This window comes from Panulirus ornatus, chromosome 46 (genome assembly GCF_036320965.1).
Source record: "Panulirus ornatus isolate Po-2019 chromosome 46, ASM3632096v1, whole genome shotgun sequence".
NCBI classification, from domain to species: Eukaryota; Metazoa; Arthropoda; class Malacostraca; order Decapoda; family Palinuridae; genus Panulirus; species Panulirus ornatus.
Window position 1 is genome coordinate 32,935,403 of NC_092269.1, and position 10,216 is coordinate 32,945,618.

A 10,216-nucleotide genomic window follows, 5' to 3' on the forward strand; every position below is an offset into this window, starting at 1 on the left:
CATACATATACATATCACCGTACACGTACGCATACACAGACATATACATATATATACATGTTCATGCTTGCTTGCCTTCATTCTTGTCGCTATCCAATTTGGTCTCCCACTTCTCCTTATTCCCTAAACCTCTGACACATATATCCTCTTTGTCAGTCTTTCCTCACTCATTCTCTCCATGTTTCCAAACTATTTCAACATGCCCTCTTTTGCTCTCTCAACCAGACTCTTTTTATTTCCACATGTCTCTCTTACCCTTTCATTACTTACTTGATCAAACCACCTCACACCACATATTATTCTCAAACATCTCATTTCCAACACATCCACCCTCCTCCACACAACCTTATCTATAGCCCATGTCTCGCAGCCATATGTTATTGTTGGAACTACTATTCCTTTAAACATACCCATTTTTGCTCTCCAGGATAACTCTCTCCTTCCACACATTCTTCATTGCTTCCAGAACCTTAGCCCCCTCCCCCACCCTGTAACTCGCTTCTGCTTCCATGGTTCCATTCACTGCTGAGTCCACTCCCACATATCTAAAACACTTCACTTTCCCCAATTTTTCTCCATTCAAACTTACATCCCCATTTAACTTGTCCCTCAACCTTACTGAACCTGATAACCTTGCTCTTGTTCACATTTAGTCTCAACTTTCTCCTTTCACACACTTTTCCATTCTCAATCACCAATTTCTGCAGTTTCTCACCCGAATCAGCCACTAGAGCTGTATGGTCGACGAACAACAGCTGACTCACTTCCCAGGCCCACTCATCCCTAACAGACTGCATACTCACCCCTGACTCCTAAACTCTTGCATTTACCTCCTTAACCACCCTATCCATAAACAAATTAAAGAACCATGGGGATATCACACTCCCCTTCTGCAGACCGACATTCTCTGGGAACCACTCAGTCTCCTCTCTTCCTACTTGTGCTCATGCCTTACATCCTTGGTAAGAACTTTTTTAACATACAAATTCTATAATTTCATATGCCTTATTTCAGATTTATGTTTTATTTACACACACACAGCATTATTTACCAGAATGAATAATAAATCAACCGTATTTTCTTCAAAAAATGTAACCGGTTATACAAGGGGAATCATTACTTTTATTGTAAATTTGACCACAACTATTCCTGCATAATTCCTGTTTGCCAACATGATGATGCAAGTGCACTTACTGTAATGATGTACAGGTGACTGTGATGTGTGATACTTTTTCAATTGTGTTGTGAAATTCAAATGAGGGCTGGAAGGTTTAGAGCCTCAAATGAGATTGGTGCTGCGTTTTGTTCAGCCAAAAATGTGGCTTAACACATTGAAAGGGTTAAGCCTCAAAAACAATACACTGTTTTTTCAATTCTAAACTTCTTAATTGTGGGGCAGTTACTTAATTGAAAAGATTCATCATTAGAGTTTCAATTATTGTTTAAGAAAATCTTTAGGGTTTCCAGTTTTCTTTACACCAGAAATAATTTTATACTTACAGAAACATATCCTTTGAAATACAAGGAAAATTAAGGCAGTAATTTGTTCTTGATTAATTTCTAATGAAACCAAAATGTTTATAACAGTAGCAAGTCCCTTCATTTGCATTTTTATTTTCAATTGTTGTTCAGCTTCATAGGTGAAACAAATTTATGGTGTCTTTCATTTCAGATTTTACTACTTCTGGCTGATTCCATATTTGGGGTTCCTTCTGGTGGTGTCACTTCTTACCAATTTGGTCATGTCAGCCATGCTCTTCCTTAATAAACGTATGCGGACCTTCAGGAGTGTTTAGTCAACTAGGATGTAGAGCTTTGGGAGTCACTGGTCACAAAGAGACCAAGGCTCCAGTCTCACATTCCTCAGTCTACACATCTGTGACTTCAGAACCTTACTGTCTAAAGGAATGCTGAGATCTCATGAGCAGCTTCTTCCTATGGATAAGGAAGGACCTTATCGCTAAAGATGTAGAGTTTGAAATGTACCTTTTCACAAAGGATGTGTGTCTTCAATAGTATCTAGTTTCCATGGATTCAGATCTCCCTATGCATATGATCCTAAAGGTAAGTTGTTAAAGAATTAGTGGTTAAGAATTGAACTCTTTATGATTATCTCGTCATCATATATGAGAAACTTCAATACCTAACCCACAATTTTTTAAAGATTCAATGACCTAAAGATTCTTATCTTTAGTGCATTTTGCTCGGCTTCCTATTTCAGACACAGTACCTTAATAGTTAAAGTCGAATGTGTCACAGAATACCCATCCATGGTTGTGTGAAGCAAATTACAGTTTCCAACTACTTACATAGTTATAGAAAGGGATAAGTTGTAGATAGTTTTACAAAAGGGAGAAAGTGAATGACTCTTGAATGTGATTCGTGGAGCTCATTTTATGTGTGTATTCTCATTTAGTGATGGATAACAAAATGTTCTCCTCCCTGCCCTCTTTCCCATACTACCTCACATTTCTCTTCTTAGATCTTGCCATATTCCCAATAAGACATGCCTCTGTATTAATGCAGAACTTACTCTCATACTCACACCCTCAACTTCCCTTTCTCTCTTATGAATCCTTATTCATAATTTTGACTTCTTTGAACCTCCTGTATATTATGTCCCTTGTGATCCTTGAATTAGATAACTTTAAAGGGTTATTTCATAGTTGTCTTCAGCAATGATGGTATAAAAAGTGGATTCGTTAATTGATGTGTATGTGTATATATAGATACTGACCCTCCCACTCATGTATTATTCCCTTGTTCTGTAATGATTTTGCTGTGCATGTAGCCTGTTTTCCGTCATCATATTCAGGGACTGTATGAAATGTTGTATCTGATGTCCTGTCCTGACTGAACCTTCTCATATTTCATATGTGCTTGTTGTATCTCTTATGGTAGAATCTGACTTTTACAGTCCTTGATATTAACTGATATTAGGTTAATGAAATGAGTTGGGAATAAACATTATGGTGCTGATTTTTTAGCAGTTCTGTTATTATCAATATGATTTATTTCAATGTTTTATCCAATCTTCTTGCCTCCCTCCTTAATGGTGTATCATTATAAATTTTCACTTTGCCTTTATGATCCTTCTTTTAGAATGTGATGACACAGGAGGGAATGATTTATAGCTCCCACTCTTGACCCTTTTAGTCACCTCTTCCAACATGTTAGTGATGTTAGGTTTATTATTCTTTCTCCCTTGTCCCCAAGAAGAAAGAATGATATATAAAGAAGTTTACATTTACCTGCTCCTGGAAGTAGTGGAGCCCTGGGCTGCAAGAGCTTATTGCAAGGTCCTGGTAAGAAACACCAGAGGTGGAGGGAACTAGAAGAAGTGGGAGACCAAATTGGAGAAGGAAGGATGGAGTGAAAAGGATTTTGAGTGATCAGGGCCTGAACATAGAGGAGGGTGAGCGTTGTGCAAGGAATAGAGTGAATTGGAACGATGTGGTATACCGGGGTCAACATGCTGTCACTGGATTGAACCAGGGCATGTGAAGTGTCTGGGATAACCCATGAATAGTTTTGTGGAGCCTGGATGTGGAAAGGGACCTGTGGTTTCTATGCATTACACATGACAGCTAGAGAATGAAAGGGGCCTTTGTTGTCTTTTCCTAGCACTACCTCGCATGTGGGCGGAGGGAGGGGGATGCCATTTCATGTATGGCAAGGTGGCAACAGTATTCCCAATCACCAGTCCTTTTTCAGCACACAGATCTACAAGCTCTTCACCATTTCCATTTACAGGTGAGCAGATTAGAAAAGGTATTGTCTGGTGGGATGAAGAAGTAAGATTGTTAGTGAAAGAGAAGGGAGAGGCGTTTGGACGATTTTTGCAAGGAAGTGGTGCAAATGACTGGATGTATAAAAGAAAGCGGCAGGAGGTCAAGAGAAAGGTGCAAGAGGTGAAAAAGAGGGCAAATGAGAGTTGGGGTGAGAGAGTATCATTAAATTTTAGGGAGGATGAAAAGATGTTTTGGAAGGAGGTAGATAAAGTGCGTAAGACAAGAGAACAAATGGGAACATCAGTGAAGGGGGCTAATGGAGAGGTAATAACAAGTAGTGGTGATGTGAGAAGGAGATGGAGTGAGTAATTTGAAGTTTTGTTGAATGTGTTTGATGATAGAGTGGCAGATATAGGGTGTTTTGGTCAAGGCGGTGTGCAAAGTGAGAGGGACAGGGAGAATGGTTTGGTAAGCAGAGAAGAGTTAGTGAAAGCTTTGCATAAGTTGAAGCTGGCAAGGTGGCGGGTTTGGATGGTATTGCAGTGGAATTTATTAGAAAAAGGGGGTGACTGTGTTGTTGATTGGTTGGTAAGGATATTCAGTGTATGTATGGTTCATGGTGAAGTGCCTGAGGATTGGCAGAATGCATGCCATTGTACAAAGGCAAAGGGCATAAAGGTGAATGTTCAAATCATAGCGGTATAAGTTTGTTGAGTATTCGTGGGAAATTATATGGGAGGGTATTGGTTGAGAGGGTAAAGGCATGTACAGAGCATCAGATTGGAGAAGAGCAGCGTGGTTTCAGAAGTGGTAGAGGATGTGTGGATCAGGTGTTTACTTTGAAGAATGTGTGTGTGAAATACTTAAGAGAACAGATGGATTTGGATGTAGTATTTATGGATCTGGAGAAGGCATATGATAAAGTTGATAGAGATGGTTTGTGGAAGGTATTGAGAGTATATGGTGTGGGAGGTATGTTGCCAGAAGCTGTGAAAAGTTTTTACCAAGGATGTAAGGCATGTGAACGAGTAGGAAGAGAGGAGAGTGATTGGTTCCCAGTGAATGTTGGTTTGTGGCAGGGGTGCGTGATGTCTCCCTGTTTGTTTAATTTGTTTATGGATGGGGTTGTTAGGGAGGTGAATGCAAGAGTTTTGAGGAGAGAGGCAAGTATGCAATCTATTGTGGATGAGAGTGCTTGGGAAGTGAATCATTTGTTCGCTGATGATACAGCACTGGTGGCTGATTCGGGTGAGAGACTGCAGAAGTTGGTGACTGAGTTTGGTAAAGTGTGTGAAAGAAGAAAGCTGTGGTGTGAGGTGGTTTGATTGAGTAAGTAATAAAAGGGTAAGACAGATATGTGGAAATAAAAGAGTGTGGATGAGAGAGAAGAGGGTGTGTTGAAATTGTTTGGACATATGGAAAGAATGAGTGAAAAAAGATTGACAAAGAGGATACATGTGTCAGAGTTAGAGGGAATGAGGAGAAGCAGGAGACTAAATTAGAGGTGGAAGGATGGAGTTAAAAAGATTTTGAGCGATTGGGGCTTGAACATACAGGAGAGTGAAAGGCATGCAAGGAATAGAGTGAATTGGAACGATGTGGTATACCGGGATCGATGTGTTGTCAGTGATTGAACCAGGACATGTGAAGCATCTGGGGTAAACCATGGAAAGTTTTGTGTGGTCTGGATGTGGAAAGGGAGCTGTGGTTTCAGTGCATTACACATGACAGTTAGAGATTGAGTGTGAACGAATGTGGCCTTTTTTTGTCTTTTCCTAGCGCTACTTCGCAGGTGCTACTTCACGTGCAGCGGGATGGCTACAGGAATGGAGGAAGGCAGCAAGTATATGTATATGTTGAAATGTATATGTGCATGTGTGGGCATGTATGTATATACATGTGTATGTGGATGGTTGGGCCTTTCTTTTGTCTGTTTCCTTGTGCTACTTCGCTAATGCAGGAGATGGCAATTAAGGATGATAGATAAAAGATACATATATACACATGTACATATTCATACTTGCTTGCCTTCATCTATTCCCAGTGCCACCCTGCCCCATATGAAACATCATTGCCATCCCCTGTATTTGGGAGGTAGCACCAGGAGAACAGACAAAAAAGGCCACATTCACTCACACTCAGTCTGTAGCTGTCATGTGTAATATATGTATTTCGTTATTCATTTATTCATTAGACTTGATCGCCCTTTCCCTTGTCAGCAAGGTAATGCCAGGAAACAGACGAACAATGGCCCATTCACTCACATGCACATATATATACATAAATGCCTTTTTTTTTTTTTTTTTTTTTTTTTTGCCGTTGTCTCCCGCATTTGCGAGGTAGCTCAAGGAAACAGACGAAAGAAATGGCCCAACCCACCCCCATACACATGTATATACATACGTCCACACACGCAAATATACATACCTACACAGCTTTCCATGGTTTACCCCAGACGCTTCACATGCCCTGATTCAACCCACTGACAGCACGTCAACCCCGGTATACCACATCGATCCAATTCACTCTATTCCTTGCCCTCCTTTCACCCTCCTGCATGTTCAGGCCCCGATCACACAAAATCTTTTTCACTCCATCTTTCCACCTCCAATTTGGTCTCCCACTTCTCGTTCCCTCCACCTCCGACACATATATCCTCTTAGTCAATCTTTCCTCACTCATTCTCTCCATGTTCCCAAACCATTTCAAAACACCCTCTTCTGCTCTCTCAACCACGCTCTTTTTATTTCCACACATCTCTCTTACCCTTACGTTACTTACTCGATCAAACCACCTCACACCACACATTGTCCTCAAACATCTCATTTCCAGCACATCCATCCTCCTGCACACAACTCTATCCATAGCCCACGCCTCGCAACCATACAACATTGTTGGAACCACTGTTCCTTCAAACATACCCATTTTTGCTTTCCGAGATAATGTTCTCGACTTCCACACATTCTTCAAGGCTCCCAGAATTTTTGCCCCCTCCCCCACCCTATGATCCACTTCCGCTTCCATGGTTCCATCCGCTGCCAGATCCACTCCCAGATATCTAAAACACTTTACTTCCTCCAGTTTTTCTCCATTCAAACTTACCTCCCAATTGACTTGACCCTCAACCCTACTGTACCTAATAACCTTGCTCTTATTGACTTTTACTCTTAACTTTCTTCTTTCACACACTTTACCAAACTCAGTCACCAGCTTCTGCAGTTTCTCACATGAATCAGCTACCAGCGCTGTATCATCAGCGAACAACAACTGACTCACTTCCAAGCTATCTCATCCACAACAGACTTCATACTTGCCCCTCTTTCCAAAACTCTTGCATTCACCTCCCTAACAACCCCATCCATAAACAAATTAAACAACCATGGAGACATCACACACCCCTGCCGCAAACCTACATTCACTGAGAACCAGTCACTTTCCTCTCTTCCTACACGTACACATGCCTTACATCCTTGATAAAAACTTTTCACTGCTTCTAACAACTTGCCTCCCACACCATATATTCTTAATACTTTCCACAGAGCATCTCTATCAACTCTATCATATGCCTTCTCCAGATCCATAAATGCTACATACAAATCCATTTGCTTTTCTAAGTATTTCTCACATACATTCTTCAAAGCAAACACCTGATCCACACATCCTCTACCACTTCTGAAACCACACTGCTCTTCCCCAATCTGATGCTCTGTACATGCCTTCACCCTCTCAATCAATACCCTCCCATATAATTTACCAGGAATACTCAACAAATGCCCATACATGCACATATACATTTCAGCATATACATAAATGTGAATGAGTACTTTGAAGGATTTGTGTTTGCATTTGACCATAGGGTGACAGATGAAAACCCTAACATCTGGACAACATTGTCACCCCTTTTCATGAGAAACTCAGCTGCAGCCCCATCCTTTCGTACCATTTTGCCACAATTCCTCTTACACAACATTAACTAATTACTAATTTTTTATGAAGCCATTGGCAATAACAGTCTTGCTTCTCATGCCATTTCATCTCAAATACACAACATCCACCATTACATCATCTAAAACATTTAAAGTAATTACTCCATCTCTTTTTCTGCCTGTCACCACTTTCTCATCTGCTCCCCTCACTTTTGTTCCCTTATTTTTTTTTATTCTGTTGACTTCCTTTGAATACATATTCTTTTTTCTTTAAAATTCATTGATACTTTCTCACTACTTTCTCACTTCATCTGTCATTTGCCTGACATCCTACTACTTTTCCTTGTGCTGCTTACCCACAGATGTCCATATACCACCCTTTTCTCTTGCACTAGCAATTTGATTTCTTCATGCTATGACCTACTATCCTTCTAATGTGTCAGCATCCCACTTTGCACATACCAAAAACTTTACCCACATCACTTACACAGGTACATACTGCTTCCCTAAATACCCACCACATCTCTCATTCCTTGTTTTATCTACTCTCACCATTCTTCAGTAAGTTTTTCTTGTTATCTCTGCAATCAGGCCAGAGAGTGACTCGTGTTCATTTAAGGAGTTTGAGTCTGATTTGAGAAGTCAGTTTTTTAGCACTTGTTGGGTTATTTCAAAGTGTATGTGTGTTTTTCCAAGCTAACGTTCTTTCACCACTTTTTAACACAAAAGTCATTTCCTCTCTTTCTAAAACCTAAACTATACAAACTTTTACACTCACCTCCACTCACTGGACACATTAGCACATAATCCGCTTGGGCCTTTCAGCCTTCAATTCCACTTTCCCACATAAACATTTATGCACTTATTTTTTAATCAAGTATTCCTAATTATACTTCAGTATAAAACTTGACAAGCTTTTTCCCATATCCTTTTACACAAGGGATCCCAAAACTCCCAAATTATATCCTCAATTGCCAAATCACCCACTCTAACATTAAGGTTCCCTTGCATTAAGATTTACTTTTTTGCAACTAAGCTGCCGGAGCACTCACTCAGCTCCTACTGTATACTTATTTATGACACAGATAAAAGTCCTTTCCTTTTAAGCTTTATCAAACAGTTTTCCAAGTATTTACCAAGGTATCTAATACCATTTTCATCTTGGTACAAATGATTGTAGAGGTAGAATACCAGTGCCAAGTAAAGTGTGTGACAGTATTCCCTTTAACTGTGTCCCACAAAAGATACATGTATTTTTCATCTGACATTTTCCCAACTATATATTTAAGTGACTTGTGACTGTGTTTGCATAGAGGTAAGATTTTTGTATGAATCTGTTTGACCATTAAGATGGTTCATTTGCCATGTAATACCATATATCTTTTTTTTTCTTCTTTTTTTTCAGGTTTTCTGATATCCATTAGCAACAAACATACAATTTATAATTCTAACACATAACTCTTTGCTGTAAGTGAACATCATGAATATTTAAGTTGCAGTGTGCAGGAAGGGTCTGGAATTTCATATGGAAAACCACAGCACATTCATGTGCACACAGCCCCACCCTTCCTGTACAGTCATGGAACTGAGGAAGTGATAATGGTATTCATATTCACATAATTTCCTACCTCGAAGACAGTGAGTGGAGTAGGTCACAGGTGGATATTGTAAGTTTACAGCTCATCTGTAATGTTACCATTTTCCATGAACATTAGAACATGATCTGATGGGTATAGTCACAGAGTGGAGAAATTCCAACAAGAGGGATGATTATGATTTTGATTGGTGTGAAAATAAACAGATATAAGCAATGATTCAAAGCATTTGTAAAAATGAAAAATAGTTAAATGAATATTATTTTGAGCATACACAGGTATATCAGTATTAGATAGTTATAGATTGGCTCAGAAGTTATTTTGTTATTAGATTATGAAACTTTGTACATAGAGCTTGGTAATATAATATATATATATATATATATATATATATTCTTTCTTCTTTCTTTTAAACTATTCGCCATTTCCCGCGTTAGCGAGGTAGCGTTAAGAACAGAGGACTGGGCCTTTTTTGGAATATCCTCACCTGGCCCCCTCTGTTCCTTCTTTTGGAAAATTTAAAAAAAATCGAGAGGGGAGGATTTCCAGCCCCCCGCTCCCTCCCCTTTTAGTCGCCTTCTACGACACGCAGGGAATACGTGGGAAGTATTCTTAATCCCCTATCCCCAGGGATTATATATATATATATATATATATATATATATATATATATATATATATATATATATATTCTTTCTTTCATACTACTCGCCATTTCCTGCGTTAGCAAGGTAGCGTTAAGAACAGAGGACTGGGCCTCTGAGGGAATATCCTCACCTGGCCTCGTTCTCTGTTCCTTCTTTTGGAAAAGCAAAAAAAAAAAAAGAGGGGAGGATTTCCAGCCCCCCGCTCCCTCTCCTTTTAGTCGCCTTCTACGACACGCAGGGAATACGTGGGAAGTATTCTTTCTCCCCTATCCCCAGGTATAATATATATATATATATATATCTTTCTTTTTTCTTTC

The 10,216-nt window shown here is 39.6% G+C and overlaps 1 protein-coding gene across 2 annotated transcripts in view; it reads left to right on the forward strand.

Moving 5' to 3' along the window:
- The window catches only part of LOC139763197 (chondroitin sulfate N-acetylgalactosaminyltransferase 2-like), an 88,149-nt gene extending 78,232 nt beyond the window's left edge, over positions 1-9,917 (forward strand). The window contains exons 9-10 of one of the 2 annotated variants that reach the window (XR_011716061.1): positions 1,673-2,064; positions 9,063-9,917. Coding sequence is in view for 1 of the 2 variants with exons in the window: in XM_071688936.1 (XP_071545037.1) it covers positions 1,673-1,796 (124 nt within the window). In the remaining variant the exon portion in view is untranslated. Of the gene's footprint in view, positions 1-1,672; positions 3,940-9,062 lie in introns of those variants that run through there. The other variant, XM_071688936.1, reaches the window with a different exon arrangement.
- The last annotated feature ends 299 nt before the right edge of the window (positions 9,918-10,216 follow it).